The 21,749-nt window shown below is 40.9% G+C and overlaps 1 protein-coding gene across 2 annotated transcripts in view; it reads left to right on the plus strand.

Annotated features, from left to right (window-relative positions):
- The window catches only part of ttll11 (tubulin tyrosine ligase-like family, member 11), a 38,150-nt gene extending 19,154 nt beyond the window's left edge, over window positions 1–18,996 (plus strand). For both annotated transcript variants that reach the window (XM_033647487.2, XM_033647488.2), the window contains exons 8-10: window positions 12,241–12,483; window positions 14,304–14,410; window positions 17,263–18,996. In XM_033647487.2, the coding sequence (XP_033503378.2) occupies window positions 12,241–12,483; window positions 14,304–14,410; window positions 17,263–17,576 (664 nt within the window). In that variant the 3' untranslated portion in view covers window positions 17,577–18,996. The remainder of the gene's footprint in view (window positions 1–12,240; window positions 12,484–14,303; window positions 14,411–17,262) is intronic.
- The last annotated feature ends 2,753 nt before the right edge of the window (window positions 18,997–21,749 follow it).

Below are 21,749 nucleotides of genomic sequence, written 5' to 3' on the forward strand. Positions count from 1 at the left end.
TCAATGAGTAGATGCACGCTTCCTTCTGCATCCAGATACGGTTGGCAGATGTAGTGCAATAGAAAGAAAATTGTTCCTACATGAAACTGCTCACAGCAAAGTCTGTGGATATTCTTGAGGTCATAATTTCTGGATAGAGACATTGCTGTTGAGTTTTTCAAATGTATCTTGTTGCCCCTTAGAGCACCACAAGCCACCTAGTGTCATTTTTTTGGAGACAGACATTAATACAGTCGATATCTTAGACACTTGGCAACTCACAATAAAACAATGTAGACTGATCAATAGCGCTACGGGTGAGGAGAAAATTTTATTTTGGGGTGAACTGTCCCTTTAAGGAAGTGATATTTGTTGTTTCTTTCTTTTATACAGTATACAATGGTCTTTTAATGATTGATTGATGATTTTAATGAACATGACAACTGATTCTGTTCTAAATCATTTTGCTCATTTTATTGTGCGTGCATACCTCCATTTATTTCACTGCTGTATTCCAGACACACTCAGGCATTTCATCTCCAAATTTTAAGCCTCCTAAAGCCAATTAAATAGTGGAAGAATATCTATATAAAATACCTCAGTGTGACTGAGTATTTACAGTCTGCAGTCATGTGGTGAAAAGAGGCTTAAGTCCAGACTGGAGCAAGCTGCATCATGAACGAAACAAGTTTAGCGATCTTGAATGTGATATAATTCAGTGTGTCTATAAAAGTGAAGCACTGCTTTTAGTGTAGAAGAAACAGTGACACCGACAAGGACAGGGTTTATGTCGTGACTTGCAATAATGTTAATGTAATAAAGTTCTCATGTGTCTTTGCGTTTGCGGGAATATACCATGACTAATAAGCATGGCAGTGTCTTGAATAATTTCTAAACGTTATTGTAATATCTGACCAGTTATATATATTGAAAGAGGATTAATAACTAAATGTAGTGCTGATTGACAGACGGTATCCTATCAGGTAATAGGTTGCAGGTGTATTGGGAGTGTAGTTAGAGATTACACAGACAGCACTCAGCTGTTGAATAATAAAAAGAACTGATCAGCAGTAACACAAATGGTACTTCTAGGGTTGGGCTGGTGTAAAAATTTTAAAACTGGCTTGATATTAAACCCAACACCAGACTGGACCGGTATACAAAACTTATACCATTAGGTGTCGCACTTGACCCAGCAGCCCCTACTGAGTGTGTTACAACCCAGCTCGCAGGGGAAAGGGAAGCAACACAAAAACCCAGATGTTAAAAGGTAAGGCAGTTTATTGCAACTCAAATGAAGGAAGTCTGGTTAACAAAGAACTGAGAACAAACCAAGGAAGAGGGCCGGTGGGTGCTGTTTAACTCAAAAAACAAATATAACAAAAGGAGGACTCACTCAGAGTTTAATCTACAATCTATCTAATCAAAAATAAAAGGGAAAACAAAGTCTGACTGTCTAATGCAGCTTTTAAAACAAACAACAACAAAACAGCACCCCTGCACCTAGTGTTTCTATACAGGTAATCGTCTAAGTGTGGATGGAAATGTTTGGAATCAGTCAAATATATAGCAATTTCTAACAACCTGGCCACACTTCAAAAGTTCACAAAAATCTACAAAAGCTTATGACAAGCTACAAATGCTATGAGTGGGCTAACCAACACAACACAAAGTCATCAGGCAAGGAGGCGAGCTGCCACCAACAGTCAGCCGCCCAGACTGACAGACTGGCAGGGCACTTATAGATGACGGTCTTGATTGAATGGCTGGGATTGGTCCACTGCACCTGTGCCGCATCAATCAGGGACCCAGGTGAGCTGTGGACTGTGCAGTCAGAAGCAGCAGAGGCCGCACCAATCAGAACAGAGGAGGTGGAGCTTCTGAGTCCAGTGGAGGTGCAGGCAGCTCGGCACACAGAGGGAAAAATTAGTGTTGAATACACACACACACACACACACACACACACACACACACACACACACACAATGGAGGTGGAAAGACCGGCGGCCGTAACAGAGTGGAACATAATGAGTATGAACGAGTCCGTGACTGAGAGTGTAGGGACTCCCGTGACTTTTTCCTGCATTGTTTATACATTGCCTCGTCTACGTTTCTCAGTTCACCTCTTATGTTTGCTTCAAATCCAAAATGTTGCCATGTTGGTTTTACAGTAGTTCAGTTTTAGTTTTCCTTGAGACTAACTCTGCCATGTCTTGTCTCGTCACCCCAAAAAACACATGAACTTTCTAGTAAACAGACACAATGTATGCCATGCGCATCCTACCCGCTCCCACCTTTACTGAAATGTGATCTCCAGCCTCGTCTCAGCAGTAAATTGCGTACAACCTGTCAGACACTAGTGGCGCTATTAGTCAGTTTAGAAACATAGGCTTACGTTCATCATGCTGTCATATTGCTTATTAGTAAAGCAATATAAGTTTGATTTAGCACCCTAACACATCGGCGCAGGCTGCTGATGAAGGCTCCTTACTTATTTGCCGGCAGTTTTGGTGGTAGTGCATTACAAAAGTAACGGCACAGTAATATATTACATTTTGCAGTAACAAAGTAGTATAACAGGTTACTTATAGGATTCTGGATAATATTATTAATTTTACTATGTAACTTAGCATGTAACCACCAGAAATTAATTGGCACACACCTTCCACCAGTGTGTCGCCGGAACAAATATCCCCAAAGGTTTTTGTGTCTTGTCATATCATTATAGACTACATTATATAAGGGTGCTGGTGATTGGCACCTCTGGGTGATGCCTACAACATATCCCGTTCTGCTTTTGCTTCTAAAGGATACTTGAAAACAGTGAAAATAAGGAGTTGGGTTCTGGTTTGTTTTTCTTTGTTTTGTTCTGGTTTGTGCAGGTGATCGGCACATCTGGGTGATTGCATCGAATGTACGTTAAATGTGTTTCCATTTACCCTACAACCCTACAACAGTGGAGCAAGGCCGACATACTGTCCCCTTCTTAAGAACAAATTTCTCTCTGGTCAGCTGTTGTAGCTGACTTGTTTTCTGATTAATAGAGCTACCCGCTCAGAATGACCTACCAGTAGCAACAGATCTATTGAAAAGTAGGGTAGGTCAGTCTGTCAGGTAGAAAATATCTGTCAGAATGTGCTACTACATCTGCAAATGTAGTATTGGCGTGTCCTCTGGAAGATATTTTTTTTTGGTCTCTTGAATGCACTGCAAATGCACCCATTGTGTTGGTCGGTCATTCTGAGCATTAGTTCTAGTTGTCAGAACGCCAGCACACCAGGAACCCACAGATGGCTCTGCCAGCGCTGCTGTCTCATTTGTGCTTGTCATAGTGACTGACGTGCACGCCAATCCATTTATTGTGTTAGCCTCAGCATTTGTGCATGTGTTTCATCTGATGATTCAAATATTTATCCCTACCTAATAATTTATCAGATTTTGATTGACTATTTCTGCCTGTCCGTCCTTGTGTCCAAGGCTGTCTGTTTATTTAAAAAGGTCTAGGCCTGTTAATTGTTGTATCATCACACTATTGTTAATACAAGAGGGCCATTGTAATACAAAGTGGTAGCCACTGCATGTGAATGCATGAATGGGCCAGATCTGTGCTCTGTAGTAGAGCTGTCATGAGGCTATACAATATTGCCCACCACTGGATTTGTAATGAACTGCAATAAACTTTCTGTGCTGATTGCCTGCCATGAAACAACATGACCCGCTATCATTTTATTATGCCTAGTCGTACTCCTGCAGATATTTTGGTGCAAAAAAACACATAATACGTTTAATCAGTAAAGCATTACTCTATACAGACAGTAATACTTTAAAGTAACTTATTACTTTCAAATGAAGGTAGCTAGTAATGTGTACTATATTACATTTTAAAAGTAACTTGCTCAACACTGTTTGTCTGTCATATGACAAATGCCGGCTTAGCCGGTTTGCATGAAATCAAACCAGTGTAAGCTTGTACACTGGACGGGACCAGCAAAACTGGAAATCAATTCTGTTGTGGTTCTAAAAATGCGAGCATCCCCAACACAAAGATTTAGTATTCCTGACATGATTGCAGTGAAGTGTGTTGTCAGCTTTGCAGATAGTGATTGAGTTTTGTGGTTGAGAGGGGCGATATGCTAATTGTGTCCCAACTTGCTAATGCTAATATTTATTAAATTAACCATTAGATTGGATATGCTCTGAAAAATGTAATCATCATTGCAGCCAACGACACGGGCGCAAAATAGGAGCTCATTAATCATTCAGTTCCACTGTGTGTTCTTTGTGTGTTTACTCTGGCACAAAGACGGATGCATTGTACCAACATGTTTGTCTGGTGGAAAAGACATATTCTGCCACACTGAATTTTATTCATCATAAATTAAGCCAATTGTGTGTGAAGAAAACTACAGTAAAAAAATATCCCATTACAATTAAATGTCCTGTGTTGAAATTCCTACGTAACTAAAAGTACAAAAGTATCATCAGCTAATGTTTGAACAAAATTAATAATGCTGCAGGAGACAGACAACCATTCATGCTCACATTCACACCTATGGACAATTTAGAGTTATCAGTTAACCTAGTCCCCAGTCTGCATGTCTTTGGACTGTGGGAGGAAGCCGCAGTGCCCGGAGAGAACCCACGCTGACACGGGGAGAACATGCAACTCTGCACACCCGGGATCGAACCGGCAACCTTCGGTTAGAGTTATCAATTAACCTAGTCCCCAATCTGCATGTCCTTGGACTGTGGGAGGAAGCTGGAGTGCCCGGAGAGAACCCACGCTGACACAGGGAGAACATGCAAACTCCACACAGAAGGGCTCCCACGCCCGGGATCGAACCGGCAACCCTCTTGCTGTGAGACGAGAGTGCTAACCACCACACCACCGTGCCGCCCTCTAATCTTATATATTTTTGAAATATTGTTTAAAGAGGCGAAGTTCCTCCCCTTCCAGTGTCCCCCATGGGACCTTGTTTTGGAAAAAAATATGTACAATAGTCAACAATGGGAGACAAATAATTTTTTGATCCCGTTTGAATTGTGCCATGAATTTCACGTTTGTGAAGTTAAAAGATAAACTTGCAAGTGAAGAAAGTCGCAGTTTATCTTAGGTTTGCCATACTGCCATTTAGTTTTGTGTGAAACCGATCAGTTAACTGAATCTTTTGTCTCACAAAATATGTCACCACCACCAGCTAGCTAGGTAACTCAGCAATGTTTGATGCACAGATGTGACTTTATTTTACATGATGTGTTTCATCCAACAAAACCGGGATACAAAGAAATTAGCACACCTCGTTCCTCATGTGAGTGTATCCCAATATGAAACTCATCGTAGCCTCAGTGAAAGATAAAGGTATGAGGTTACTTACATGACTTGTGTAGTTGTTCTAATTACGTATTTTCACAGACGTTAACAGTTTTACAACAGACTGTCTTGACATGCCAAATCATCTTTTAAATTGACAATATGTGTAATTCATGGCACAGTTCCAACGGCATCAAAAAATTCTCTCGTCAAAAACTACCGTACATAATTTTTCTGAAATAAGGTCTCATGGTAGACAACTGGTAGGGGAGGGGCTTCATCTCTCTATATTTTACCTCTTTGGACTTAGAACAGTTATTCAAATGAAACCATCTGGGAAGGTTGGGAGGAGGCGATGTGTTTCTTTGCGATGCGGCAAAGAACCAAACAAAGAAGAACAACAAGAAAGAAGAAAAAGCAGAAATACGAAGCAGAAGTAAGAAGAAGAAAGCAGACTAAGAAAGACGATAATCAACATGGAAGGAGCTGAGGTGGTTGCTGGGTTTCTGGCGTGTCTCTTCGTTTACATGGCGGTGGAAGCTATGAACGAGCTAACCCTTGTCTGCTGAGTTTTAAAAATGCCGGCTATTTTGTCGCTTTCTGTTGACGTCACATCGTGCCTTTAGTAAAACTGCTTTGCTAGCTCAATCATGTTGTAACTAAGATATTCGCTGGAAAAAATATTTTTTTCACGGACCGTTTATTGAGTTATTACAGACACCGCAAACAGCTAACGGTTAGCCCAGCTAATCTACGATAACCATGTTGTTATTTACAAAACGTCACATCCCGCCTTGAGTATATCCAGTCAGTACCAAGTAATCCCCAAGCCCCAGCCAGGAGTTTCTCGGGGCTGTTCTGAGTACCTACTTTGAGGCAGGGACTTGTTTAGCCCCTGTAAAAGTTCTGGAACTCTGTCCTTCGGGGGTGGTTCCTGCGGTGGAGACACGCACCAACGGCCCCGGCCCCATGAAATTACCCCAAAGTTCCTGCGGTGGAAACAGGCCTATTGTAGTACTTGGTAAATGTACTCAGTTTCTTTCTGCCATGGGCATTAGCGAAGTTGACAAAAGAATTTCCAGCATCACAGATCCACCTAAGAGTGTAAAAAGTGAACAAGGCTGACATGATTAATGCAAGTTTCTTTGTTAATTTGATTGCTTTGATGGAAAAACAAACTCCAGCTGATTAAGGAAAATAAGCAAGTGAAACAGAAATTGGGTAACCATTATGCATTAGACCCAGACAGTCTTTTGATTGACCTTTTAAGCTGCCATTCATATGCATAGATTTAGATTCAGTTTAGTTTTATTTTAATGGCAAGGGTCTGAATCACTTTCATTTTCTCTTCTGCAAACTTTCAGCATCATTAAAAAGTAGTCTTTTGGAAAACAAACAAAATGTTCCTGAAATTGTTACGAGAGGTTAAGCGATTTTGTTTGCTGCACAGATGGTGCACCTGTAAGTAAATACCCCTGTGCTGTTGTTGCTGACAGCTGTTGTGCAGTGGGATAGATGAGATTCAGCCATTCAGAACGCAGAGTTTGCACTGGAGTCACCCCCGTATGAATTTGACCTGTCAAGATAAAGTGGGAGAGAGGTGAGAACTGACCAGGCACACAATACAAAGGTGCAGCCAATAAAAAAGGTGTTGCTATTTCAAGGAGATAGAGTGAGAGCTTATGTAAGAGAGATAAGTAATATATAAAATGGCAGAACAAAGGGGGAGAAAGTGGCATTTTTGAGAAAAGGGGGTAGAGGTAAATGGGGAATCATGAGGAGGATGGTGTGATGGTATCAGTGACTCTCAGAAATGTACTTCAAGCACCCAGCTCATTAATCCTGTGTATGATGTGTCTGTGGGTGATTTATGAGCCATTATGAGAGGTGTGTGTGAGTGTGGGCGAGAACAAAAAGCTGATATTGGTAGGCACACATTTCTTAAAATAGGGTGCAAGTGACACGATTACAAAAGCATCATCTGCATAAAAAGAAATGGTAAGTGCAGAGGTGGACTGACTGAAGTCAAAGGTAACTAAGGTTGAAGCAGGTGTCCAAAATTCAGTGTTTTTTAAGTTGATGTTTCTTCACTGTGTCACTGTGGAAGCTTTGATTAAATGCTCATAACCCCCATGTTGAACCTCAATTAACAGATTTTTTTTTGGCCACTAAGGGGCGGCAAAAAGTTGTGACACACCATTGACAACTTTTAGGTTTAAGAGGACCTGTTATGCTCCTTTTCAGGTTTAAACTTTTATTCAAAGTTTCTACTGGAACGTATTTACACGCTTTAATGGTCAAAAAACTATTTTTCTCATACTGTCTGTCCAGTAAAAGATTGTAAACACAATCGGACATGTTCCAACAGAAATATGATCTGAAATCAGGGAGAAGTTTAGCAGCAACCAATATTAACCAATATTACGTTTTCCTGATGTTAGCATGTAGCTACATGTTAGTTAGCAGTATACTTGCAGCTGGGTAAGGCCTGTAATGGAAAATAGCTGCACTTTCTACCATGAAAAATCTCCAACAACAGCTTCTAAACACAAAGATATAACCCAAGTTTACACATTTCACTGATGTTAGCATGTCAGCATGTTGCTTCATGTACTATAGCAGTGCACGGCGCACACTATGTAATGTAAACACTTGCAGTAGTATGCAAGAAGCAGATGACCATATAAAGAAACCTGGCATGCCATGGTTTCATACTGTAGCCAGAGTGGAAATATTTCTGCCTCATTATTTGAAACTTTGGCATTTAACATGAGCTTCCAACAATGTAAAATAATATATAAGACACAAAATATGGAAAAACATAATAGTTCGTCTTGAAGCAAATAGTTACTTATTAACACATCCATTAGTCACAGGGCAACCATTTCTGGCCACTGGTGAAGGCAAATTAATTATTTACTGTGTTTTAGATCTGTTGTTTTTTTTTTTTTTTGGTGAGGAAAATATGTCTTTGTATTTACGAAATTCTCCACTGTGTTCACCACCTAGTCACTAACGGTGTCTGTCTGCCATTTGGTGCTGAGGAGTCAATGTACAGTGGGTTTTTTGGAGCTTTTATGGCTGAAAACAGTTGCCTGCTGCGTCCAAAAATAGCACTGTAAGAGCGGTGAGAGTGAACCACAACAGATAAGTTGCAGTAATGAGCTGAAACTGGATATGAAGCTCCATGAAAGCAGAGGGGAGCTGTAGATATGGGTGATAATTATCTGTAAGTTCATCACCACGAGTGACCCCTTTTACATTGTCACAATTTTTAAATCATTTAAACACACAAGTCTTTTGTTACATGTGAGAGACTAATGTGTGTGTGTGTGTGTGTGCTGGTATGACTCATGCTCTGAGAATAGCTCAGGCAATAAATTCAGATTTCTGAAACGGAGATAAGTGTGCGGACAATTTTGATTTCTTTTCATAGACACATCCGGCACCTTTTTCAGAATTTTTTTTTTTTATTTTTTTTTTTTACAGTGTGTAAAAGCTTTGAAGATTTATTCACCAGAAGGCCAGAAATAGCATTTATGCTGGGTAATGACAGCTAAATTAGGCCTGGCCCTCATTGCATACACTCAACTAACATTTGGCACCAAGCCCTCTGTATGTCTTTTTAATAACCTGCCGTTCTTCACCTTTTACCCTCTTGCTTCGCCTCCATCATTTTCTCCTCTGTCTGCAGGGAATGTTTGTCGACATTCCCCTCACTGTCTGTCTGGCTGTCAGCTTCTGTTGAAGATGTGTCCGTTTTTAGCTGAGCCTGTCCTGTCTAAATACATGTGGGTGGTGTCCTTCTGGCTGCCGAGGGATGATTGATTCTATTAAACATTCAGCAGTGCTCTCTCAGTGCCATTCACACTGCTTACTAATTCATGGAGAAAGAAACTGCCTCATAAAAGTCAGCAGCACTGTATTCCCTTGACGTGAATGTACCTTTGTGTTTCTCTTTGGTGCTTGTGTGTTGACCATAGGAGTTGTCTTTAAAGGCCCTGCACACCCACACAGGTGTTTTCACTTGTTCTGGCTGATGAGACCTCTGCTCAGGTTGCTATGGTGGGAATTATTTGAGGTCACTGCACTTCATGAACTAATAAGAATCATAAAGGTGTAATAGGCACTGTCCTACAGTAACAGATGAAGCAAGGCTAACAGGAAAGGGATGGAGATGTCACTTAGACACAGTCTGTACACGCCCACACATTCCTGAGGGTAAAAACAGCAGAACACATTACTCCTCTTCATTTTCTATAAGACAAGGCAAATCCCTCTGGAGAAGCACAATGGGATCACTGCCGGGGAGAGACAGGCAGAGGGTATGAACGGCAACAATCAAAAAAATGAACTGTGACTTGAAAGAGGTGTAAAATAGTGGGATGGTAACTAATCATTAATAACTAATTCTTTGGATTTTGCTCTTTGAGATCTCTTGAACTGGAAATACACGATTTTAGCCTGTTTTTGATCTGATTTTGGAGTGGGACCTAATTTCAGCTTTATCATGCTTTGTTTGCTGTGCAGTGTACAGGGGAAAGCAATGACCGATCATGGCCCAGTCAACTGCTCCCGACGACCATTGGAGAATCTGATGAATTTCTGACATCAGAAATTTTGGTCAGCCATTGTCAGGCTCTTGCACATTCAAAGCAGAGCCACGAGCTGATTACCCAAGATCAGTGCCTCTTTTCTCACTTTGCCTGTGGAAAGAGGCAAACAAGGCATCTGAAGTTCCATGGCAACGCACACGACGCATCATGTGGAAGAAAAATATAGAGGCCAAGTTGGTCTAGCTAAGGCAGCAGCATATGAGCCTCTTTCAATGTTTTCTCCTCTTCCCATAAAAACCTATATGGACGAGATAAGCATTGGCAAGAAAGCATTATTGTGAACCATGCTGGTGTAGCTAGCAAGCTAATTTCTACTGCCTCTGGGCTTTCCTACAAGTCTTTCAGCCAGAAAGGTGTGCTGGGGCAAACGAGCCGTTAATATTCTATTTTGCATATACAGTGTAAAAGGTGACATGACAGTTGGACTGTACAGTGTTAGCACATAAATCGTGAGCTTTGGCTTTACATCGCAGACAAATTACACGTACAGTAGAAGTTGGAATTAAAAGAGCAGCGTATAAGATTTAGGGGGATTCAGTTCCATCTAGTGGTGAGGATTGCAGATTGCAACCAGCTGAAACTTCTTCCCAGTTGGTAGTCTTTCAGTGTTCATTGTTTAGGAGGTTTTTACTGGGAGCCAAGTTATCCTCAGAGGTCGTATCCTCTCCATAACAAAAGGACCTGGTGATTTACACTGGTAAAAATACAGACTAAAGCTTCACGTTAAAAATCAGTGTTTCTCCGATGCTGTATGTCTCATCGAAGACACGGCCATCGTCCAGCACCTGCTATTGTGTTCTCACTTGTGTTCTTGTAACTTGGGGACAAGTACACGCAACTATGAGCATGGTGGTCATGTGATACACATTTCTGCCAATGGTTTTACACTATTCTACTTATCGACAGGTGGCAGTCATGCACCAAGAAACATAGCAATATGCCAGAAAAATGCAGGGAAGAAGATAGCAAGCTAGCATACATGGATCCAAACAATAAGAGTTTTGAGCTTTTTTATTGGTGTTGCAAATATTTTATGTTGAAATAAATAAATTTAACAAGTTATTTTAGGTCTTGATCATACACACAGTACCTTTTGGAGAGAAACTGAATTTAAGGAGGATTTTTTGAGAGAAAACTCCTCAGGGTACCTTTTCATTTTTATTAAATCTAATGGATCAAATTCCTATATTACAAAAAGCCACCACAGAGTGTTTGACACTCTATATATAATATAATATATGATATCATTTTACAGCTGTTACTTTTATACTGATTGTGAATGAGAAAACAGTCATTTTGGGCCAGCATGCATGCAAAATTCTGACTCCAGCTACTACACCGAAATTGCCTCACAGCTCAACACTTTTCCTGGAGGCTTGGTTTGTATTTGCAAAGGCTTTCTTTCGGTGTTTTGAAATCAAATCAATACGTTATTTGCATGGAACTTCCATCTTTTGACGACTTTGTGCCACTGATCTATGGTGATGGATTTTGTTTTGGCCTATTTGGGTAACTGACATAAGTGCTTTGATATTTCTGCCTCATCGACATTCAAAGCATCTAATGTGATGTCAATAATTAAACTCTAAAAGCACAATTTGTCCACCATCAGCACTGCAGTTGCAATTGAATTGGCAGTATGGGTCTTTTTCCAAGCGCATGCTTTCATTGACTAATGTCCTGTACAGAATAAAACCACTGCAGAGATCCACCATAGCTTTTCAAGAGGCATCTCCTGGGTATGCAGTGTTTTATGAGTCACACTGCTGCTCCCATTAGAAGTCTCCTTCCTTTCTGAGCTTTGTTTAACTTACGTATCTGAACTTGGTGAGAAATATCAGCTTTTTCTTCATAAGAATTCAGAACAGATTTCTAAATGCAAAAGCCGTAGCATGTATATTTATCATGCTACTGATGCATTTAGTGTTGTGGATGTAAGCACAGTGAAAAGGCTGTACAGAGGCTGTGAGATGAGAGAGGGAAAAGAGTTATTTATCTTTCATACAACATTATTTTTCCCGTTTCCCCCGCCAAGCCAGGCTGTAAGTGCAGACTCAAATGAAAATCTCGGTGCATTTATCTACCTCAGGTGATCTGTAACTTAGCTGACAAAAGCTCTCTGGGTTGGCCCTGTGTTCTTGTGCTTCAGTCCTGCAGGGCTTGAGGGCCATTACTCAGCCAGGCTCCTGGACAGCACAACAAGCAGAAAATGTAAAGGCTTTTGTCGTCTTTAAATCCCCAGAGCTGCTGGTTAAATGCTCGTCATTGAAATCCAATGCAGTAAAATGTATGATAAACTGTTGTTTTTGTTTCTGTTCTGTTTCATGGCCGTAGTTCCCAGCAGAGGGCTGGTGGGCTTGAACACGGGGAGGAGATCCCCATGGAGGCGGAGATACAAGAGAGAGGCCCGGATGAAGGAGCTCTGCCCTCGCTGTGTCTGAAGCAGGTCTACCCCAAGTACACCAAACAGTTCAACTACCTGCGGCTGGTGGAGAGAATCGCAGCTCTGTTCATACGCTTCCTCGGGGTCAAGGGTAACATGCGTCTGGGCCCCACTGCCTTCCGAACCTTCATCAGGTACAAAATGTTATTTAGTACCTCCACTAAGAAGGTCGAGTTTTTGGTGCGTGAGTCCATTTGCTCATTTGTTTGAAACTCAGTGAAAGGGTGTAGCATGGGCCAAGAAAGAACCCATTCAGTTTTAGGATGAATCTCAATCATGGGGCAGATACACAAACTATTTTTTACTTTCATTAAACTTGCAATATATGCACACGGCTCTCACCTCAGTGAGCCAAAATGGCAGTTTCTAGCAGTGTAGTGTTAACAATGGCAACAGTACTGACAGAGCTACCAGTGTTACTGGGCGCTAGCTCACACTCACCACGGTGTGATATTTTTCCCCTACTTTAGCGAAGGCATGACCCACACTACTCTGCCTCTGCCTCAGGCAGCATCATTTCAATGATGACGTTTCCTACGTAGCCTTTGCCTTTCTGCTGTCATTAGCTTAGAATCGCTAAACCGTAATTATTTCTTTTAAATGCAGTCCATTTTTTCAAAGTATAGGTAGCAACCAATGTTCAGTTTTTTTAAAGCTAAACGTTGTTAATCATCGAAAGTTTTTTTATTTTTATTTTTTTTCTTCTCGGCAGTCTTTCAGATTCATGAAAACAAGGATGGCATTACATAGAAACACATGTGTAATGACTTCACTTCTTACAAGAGAAAGCACTTTTTAATTCCCAGCTAAAATACATGGGTTGCGGTCACGGCAAGACATGTCTGCCGCAGTATGCGGGTCATGCCTTCGCCATGTAATGGATGCGGAGCAGAGGGCGTCTAATGTAATCAATTGAAGCTACTACACTGACCATGGAAGCTTCACCATACTGCTCAACGTTAAATTTATGGTTGTTGTTCTATTTATTTATTGCTATGCTTGGTTCCATGGCGCTCCAACAAGTAAAAACAACAAAGAACTGTGTAATGAATACCTCATTGTTCCAGAGGCAATGTGACACAGCAAGGTGACCTTTTGTGTGTTTTTCCATGTCACATTAAAATAAATCCATCAAATCAATGTGTCATGTTGTTAAAGCAATCAAGTCAATCAATTCAGTACCAGTTAATTTGGCATATGCTTCCAAACCCTCCGTAACCAGCTGCATTATCACTTGGTTAAACTCAATACAAACACAGTAAAGGTGGCACAACCACACGCTTCAAAGATGGAGACTGTGTAGCAGCTAAAAAAACCTGCTTCACTCTGCTTACGTGATGTGTCGCATCTGTGCACCATGTATTTCGGCTGCAATACTGTTTGGTCACTTGTTTCAGTCTAGAGAAACCCTGCTCATAACTACATGTTTCAAAAGGTTAGTCCACATACAGATATGCATGTGTTTTTCCAGAGAACTCTAGCAGAGCTGATAAAGATTTGGGTTTCTCTAATAATACAGCTTCTCTAGTAGTAATTTGGCTTCAATTGAGAGCCATGACAGTCAGTGCAAGTCAGTAATACATGTACGATACAGAGCATGAAGAACAAGTCCCGTAGTCTTATTTTGGGCTAATTGAAGTTTATTAAGATCTTTCTTATTGGCAGCGGACCACCTTTCACATATAGTCAAAAGACAAATCATGTTTATTGAGCCAGTATTTCTTCTTTAAATTCATTTGATAATACTATTAACTTCTTTCCATACAACCAATCAAATCTTTGGTGAAATATCTCAACTACTTTATGCAAAGACCTTTTCCTTCATTTTAACAATTTAAAAAAAACAATTATCAATACTTTAAAAAACATGTTGACTTTATTTCTGACTGTAAGAAGGGCTGACTACATGTGATTCGGCGTGAACTAACATCTAACATTTCCTGATTGCTTTCAGGACCTGTAAGCTGAGCAACAGTAACTTCTCCATGGCTTCAGTAGACATCCTCTACATAGACATTACACGTCGCTGGGCAGGAACGATGCCTGACTCTAGAGAAGCAGGTAACACACACACACACACATGTACACACACCAAGTACATGCAAAAACAAGCCCCCCCCCCACAAAGAAACAACATGTAGAGGACAGAGAACTGGGTATCCTTGAGACTCGGAGCAAATAATGTGCCTGGAGATAATTGCTTGTCATTCTTTGTCAGATTCCCTCTGACACTGCGCTACCGTAATTGAAATGAGCTGAGATCACAATGTGACAGCGGAGAGACTATCCAACATGAATTATTCAGACATAGCACCTTGCAAGGAATGTTTGCGAGGCGGAGCGGATGGATGGAGATCCCATGGCCCAGGATGGAAGGGTCTGTACAGAGGAGATTGTGGGCTGAATTTAGAATGAGCTCATACGTATTCAGGGAGACTGAAGTGTCAGGGTCTGTTATTTCTGTGTGTGTGCTTCGGAGGATTGTGGGGAAGCAAGAAGTGGCAGAAAACTAGTATTTACAAATTACGATGTGGTTTCTTTTTTGGAAAATGCAGCAAAGTTTTAAAAGGACACATGTAGGAATTTATGAAAACCCTCTCTTGCACAGGATTTTTATTCTGATCTGGAACGATTTTAATAATACCACAGAAAATGACCTATTAACTCTCACCATGTTAGTCCACTGTGAATTAGCATTTTATTCATTCTTTTTTTTTCTTCGCTTCATGGATTTCTTTGCTTTCTGCTCATTTGTTTTCCTCTTCTAGGTCAAGACTGCAGTAAGAAATATTAAGGAGACCTTTGGGTGAAAATTCAGCTCACACTCTTGTTTTCTGATCAGTTCATTGTTTTCTTATTCATTCTTTGACCTTCAGCCTCTCTGACCTTGGTCCCCCAAGGCAAGATTTGAAAATTATAAAATTAGGATGATAAACTGATCACATCTTCTTCTCTCATTGTCTGTACACTTCTAGAGCAGCAGCAGCTCATTGGTGTAATTAGCTGTTTCTGTTCTTCTCTTGGTGGCAAACACACACGGCTAATATATGTTAACAGTCATACACAGAGGTATATTTTTATAGTATATTGATATCTGAATTCTTATTGTACTGATCTCCGAATATTAATAGAGAGAATCCTAAATGTGGATTTAAGCGCTGATGATGTGGTGCCAAGATGTTTCAAAAGACCTGCAAAACGCTTTGTAAACTCAACAAAGCACAAGCGCATTAGCAGAAAACACAAATGCAAAAATCGTGAATTGAAAACAACGTGCAACTGTTTCATTTCTGTCAAGCGATACTTATTAAAAGTGCTGCATGACCTACCATATATCAGCCTAATATCACTGTGTCATCATCCACGGTTACAGCTTAGGTTACAGTTTTCTGATTGACTTACGTTAGCTAAATGATGTCATGCTAATGTTACTGCAGAGCTAGCTTTGTAATACCCTAATGTTAGATAGCAGAATATATTAATATGTAAATATGAAAAAGACATTGCTCATTTGTGACAATCACATATTTATAGTAATCATAGTTAACTAGGAAACAATGTTCACTTCTGTAGCAAGCAAGTTTCATTTTCAACATCCATTGAGGCTCACCTCTATTGTGGCTTTTGCATTTGTGTTATCCATTAATGCACTTTTGTTTTTTAAATTTTAAAAGCGTTCTTTCGAAATCAGTCACCATACTATGATGTTAAACTTACATTTCAGGAGAGACTGAGACTCTGCTGTGTACTAACACACATGAACACACATGCATGCAAAGTTATTTTAAAAAAACAACTACAGCCTGCTTTGTTGATTTAGTGAATTGTTGTAAAGATCTATAACGAACAAAACAACTCATGAATGCACCTCGGAAAAGCCCAGGCACTCATGCCTGATGTTGATCTGTTTTTTGACTGTCAGTTGATATTTGATTTCACATATCTTTTAACTCTGCCATTGACTTCACCAGTGTACCCATTAGTTCCACTTCGCACGAGCGTCTGTGACATACTTGTAAAAATGTTCTGTTAGAGCCATGTACAGCCAGCAAATTTTCTGTGGTTTTAATGGGTCCACAAGCTACTCTAGAGTCAAATTAAAGTCAGGTTTCATCTCTAGGACACCGATTATGTTGTTTGTATTTTTTATCTCTAAAAGTTGACTTACACAGTGACATATGATTGTCAGGCCTACTGTTTTTGTGGCGTTTTCCTGTGTGGAGAATGAAGAATTTTAGTGACAGTACCTCCCAACACTATTTGGCAAGGGCACAGTTGCCACATCCTGGGCTTAGTGCTAGCCAACACAATTGTAATTGTTCTTAAAAAATACAGAGAAGAAGGGGCGTTGGTGGCTTAGTGGTAGAGCAGGCGCCCCATGTACAAGGCTGTTGCCGCAGCGGCCCGGGTTCGACTCCAGCCTGTGGCCCTTTGCTGCATGTCACTCCCTCTCTCTCTCCCCCTTTCACACTTGTCTGTCCTATCAAATAAAGTTAAAAATGCCCCAAAAATATCTTAATAATAAATAAATAAATAAATAAAATACAGAGAAGACAGAGGGTTTTTTTCCCTCCATAGCAGAATGATAATGAGTGCTTCCAGACCTTTCTCTTACCTGTGGAGATAGGTCTGGCTACAGGAGACTGATTAACATAATCGAAAACAGGTATTTGTCTTACTTGGCTTAGTTTGACGTATTGGGAAATGTGCTTATTTGCTATCTGACAGAGACTCAGAAGAGAAGATCGATACCATTCTCACCTTTTGTACATTACGTATAAGGCAACAGCCAGCAATCGGTTAGCTTAGCTTAGTTAAACACTGTAACCAAGGGTAAAGCGAACCTGGCTCTGTCCACAGGTAACTAAATGCATGTCTGTAGCCTCACCTCAACCATACTTTGTGTTTTGCAGGTATGGGAGTACAAGCCTTTGTGGAAGCCTTTTTCTACCTGGCAGGTCGCAGGTTCAAATCCCTGACGCTGAGGGAGCAGGTAGTGTCACTGCTGGAGCTGTGCGAGGCTCAGCTCGAGTCCCAGACGGGCGTGGAAGAGAGACGCTCGGTGAGCTGCAGCAGGGCAATGCCGCGAGCCATCAAGACTCAGACGCTGGGCCTCACCAACCCGCAGTTCAACTCTCCAGCTCCCCTGCGAAGGGCGTCCAGCCAGGACCACCGGCTGCATCAAAGACTCAAGCCTCGCACACTCAGGGCCAACGTGGAGAACTGACGACAGAGGGCTCCAACTAGGCATCCAACTCCCAAACACTGCCTTTAGCCTTCTCCACAGGAGCAGGGGAATTAGGTGTCAGTCTCTTTTCTGCAGCTCCTGTAAGAGGAGGGGTTTGATCGGAGCTGAGAGAAGGACTTGCTTGACCCCTGCTGGCTAACTTGCAGGAGGACTGTTCTCAGCCTGATTGCTTTTTCTTCAGAGGAGGAAGATATCCGCAGGGGGGTTTTGGGGAAGAAATAGAACACGGGATGGAAGGAGGTCGGTGCATTTCCTCCTCCCCTCCTAGTGTGGTCATATATGAACAGTATGGTCCCATCAAGGGCGGATATGGCTGCTTTTAAAATATATATATATTGATTCTACAGGGCAGCTACTTGCTTCCCTTCACCTTTCTCTGGCAACGCCTACACTAAAACAAACTTTCTTTTCAGGGATAACATTAGACGCTCCAGCTTCACATTCAATGCAGTTACACATAATTAAGTGGATGTAAGGGAGTGTCCTTGGTGTGTATTATATTCTTGAATTTGCACAACAACTCTTTGAACTATTACATTTGCACAGAAATGGATGTGAGGGTGACTGAGCATTTGTGTAGACATATTGTGTATGTTTGAGTGCGTGTGTATGTGTGTGTGTACTGTACTGTATTTATTTGTGTTTAGCTCAATGGTGAAAGCCTATTTACAGCCAGTGGCTCAGCTGTGCGTCCTAGCTCCGTGAGCCCATTAGTGATGAGTTAAGTGAATAAGTGTTCAAAGGGAAAAGGCCACGCCGCCACTTATCCTCTTTCAGTTCAGCAGCTATTCCAGTCAGGCAGCCTTCAGACCTCCAGCGAACACGGTTTTTAGGATGATTACTTTGTAGCCACACAACTGCCATTGGGAATAAATTATTTCACAAGTAATTGCATGGCACAAAATTTCACGTTTTAGTCAGATGCATTGTTTCTTAAATACGATTAAGATAAATTTTATATTAAAATCTCATCCAGCGTGTGATGTGGCTACACACAAAATGACTGCCATTGGTGGATGCCAACCAAATAGATCGTAGATGGTTGCTGTTATTTCAGATTATTCACACTACAGTTACTCACTCAGCATTAATATTTGAATTGTATGTTTGCATCTTTTACACCAAAAATATTGAAGGAATTTGTCACATGCAGGCTAAGGATGAAGTGTGATATGTTGCACGAAAGAGCAGTCGAACTCATTACTTACACAGCTGGGACGTGGGCAGCTGTTTCACACAGACAGTGAACTCAACATTATACACTACATACTGTAGGAATCACAATTACTGCAGTATGTGTTTAACATGAAGTAGATTTATGAGGTTATTAACAGTGATTGATCATAGGATTGAAATGTATTAAATGCACTGCAAAAATAAAGTAATTTTACTCTTGGAACTGGATGTGTGTGTTCATGTGGCCATGCCTGCTTTTTTTAAAGGGACAGTTCACATTTTTCCTCATCCTCTTACCTGCAGTGCTATTTATTGATCCACATTGTTTTGGTGTGAGTCACCCAGTGTTGCAGACAACGGCTGTAGAGATGTCTGCCTTCTCTCCAGTATAATGGAACTAGATGGCACTCAGCTTGTGGTGCTCAAAGTGCCAAAAAAATACATTTTAAAAACTCAACAGCAATGTCTCTTTTCAGAAATCATGACCTGGTTACTCGAGATAATCCACAGACCTTGTTGTGAGCAGTTTCATGTAGGAACTATTTTCTTTCTATCAAACTGCACCCACCTACTGTATCACCGTGCAGAAGGAAGAGTGCATCTACTGCTAGCTCATCTAGCACATTTGAGCTTGCTAACATCACAGTTCAGCAAAAGAGGACATCATTAATGTTTACATCTCATGCCGTCATGAACACAAACCTCTCATTCATGAGTAGATGCACACTTCCTTCTGCATGGAGATATGGTTGGCCAACATGAAACTGCTCACAACAAAGTCTGTGATTATTTTTAGTAACTGGGTCCTGATTCCTGTTTTGATTTGCTTCCTGCTGAACTACACCTGCCAACTGTAACACAACACAGAAGGACCTACTCATGGACATGCTCATGGCAGTGTGAGATGTAAACATTGATGGTGTCCTCTTGGCTGGGCTTTAACATTGGCTAGCCCAGTGATGCTAGGTGAGCTAGCAGTAGATGCACACTTCCTTCTGCACAGTGATTCGGTTGGCTGGTGTGGTTCAGAAGAAAGAAAACCCTACATAAATTTGCTCACAACAAGGTCTGGATTATCTTGAGGAAGCTGGAAAGAGACATTGCTGTTGAGTGTTTTTTTGGGGTTTTTTTTGGCTCTTTGTTGTTAGGATAAACCCCTTGAGATGCATCATCTCGTTTTCAAGGGGGTCCGATACAACAACGAAAAACAAATGAAATTACAAAACAATACAAGAAACATAAGAACATTGAGCACCACGAGCCAAGTGCCACCTAGTTCCATTGTATTGGAGAGAAGGCAGATATTTCGTCTTAGTTGCCAAATATGTTTGAGTAAATCATGCAAAGGCTGGATGTGCATGTTACTGCAAACACAGTTAGACCTGCATGCACAACATTATTGTCCTACCTTGGAGTGTTTTCCCTGTGGGCTCATTAAAGGACAGCGTTTGCCCCATCATTAGGGGGATGATATGTCATAACGGCAGCGCTGTTGGCAGTTTGTGCTATTTACATCTCTGTCTTGAGCACAGCTGATAGATGAGCCCTAAAATATCTTTTTTTCTGCATGTTCTAAAACCTTAGATATGTTTCACAGCCCAACCATCTGCCAATATTTCCTCGACCTTCTGTTGCGGAGGCTGGCAGTGCCAGTTGATGCTGTAGCTCTCGTCTTTTTAGTCTTCATAGTTTCTGTTGTTGTTGCCCAGTGGTTCGACAGCTGATGTGTCAGTCACCAGTCAGAAAGACATATTTCAGCCTTCGGTAAAAATGGTTGGTGGTGCTAAAAAGTATGGACTGTAAATCAGAGATGGGCCGATGATACAGAAGCTTGTTTCATGTGTGTTTCAATACATTTTATCAGATCTTGTGTCAAATGAATATTCCATGTGACTGGTGATATCACAAGCTTCAGACTTCACTGGTGCTTCAGAAAGCGTTTTGAATTTTGAAAGTTCAACAGCTAAACTATGTTGCTATGCTAAAAAGACAGGAGGATAAAAGGGAAATATAGTGGACATAATCTAAAGTAACATAACAATTCCATCTGATACTTAGTGAAAATGTAATTAAGGTAATTGACTGTTCCAGGCATTATCATTCTCCAATCATATTGTGACACCTAAACTACAATAAGTTGCAGAAATATTTTCTTTTAAGTTTTTTTGGACAATGCATTTATTAAAGGTCAAGTGTGTAAAATATAGAGGGATTTAATGGCATCCAGCAGTGTGGATTGCAGACTGCAACCAGGTGCAAGTTCTCCTAGTTAGAATTCCTTCAGTGTTTATTGTTCAGCAGGTTTTCAGCGGGAGCCAAATTATCCGCAGAGGTCTCTTCCTCCCTCTCCAAAACAAACAGACCAGGTGATTAAATAATATTAATGCAGTTTCAGGTTACAAACCAGTGTTTATTTGGCGCTGTGTGGCAGTTCTTACTTGGAGCTGAATTATCCACAGAGGTCCCCTCTCTAAATCAGAACAAGTGGTCAAAACCAGTAAAAGCAAAATACAGAAAAATAAAGAAGTTTCATGTTAAAAATTTGGTGTTTCTCAGATGCTGTTTAGTATGTTGGATACAGGCTGCTAGCTAGCACCTGCTAATGTGTACTCACCTTTTTTTCCTCCAATAACTTAAGATCCTACTGGGGGCTGAATTAGCTGCAGATGTTGCTGCTCTTTGCAGATGGGCTTCTAACTACAGTGGTCGACACAAAAAATGCAAATGGCCCTGTCTGGAGCCAATGTTTGTCTGTTTTGGGCTACTGTATAAACATGGTGGTGAACGTGGCGATCTCCGCAAACAAGGACCCGCTGCCTCTGTAGATATAAACAGCTTCATCTATGGTAAGGAAAACACAATTCATATTTTCAGGTGATTATACACTAAAAAAATATTTCAGTTAATATATCTCCCTAAATCCTACGCACCAGACCTGTAATGATTTTACTGCAACATCTTGCACAATACCTTCTG

The sequence above is a fragment of the Epinephelus lanceolatus genome, chromosome 19 (assembly GCF_041903045.1).
Source record: "Epinephelus lanceolatus isolate andai-2023 chromosome 19, ASM4190304v1, whole genome shotgun sequence".
Classification (NCBI taxonomy): domain Eukaryota; kingdom Metazoa; phylum Chordata; class Actinopteri; order Perciformes; family Serranidae; genus Epinephelus; species Epinephelus lanceolatus.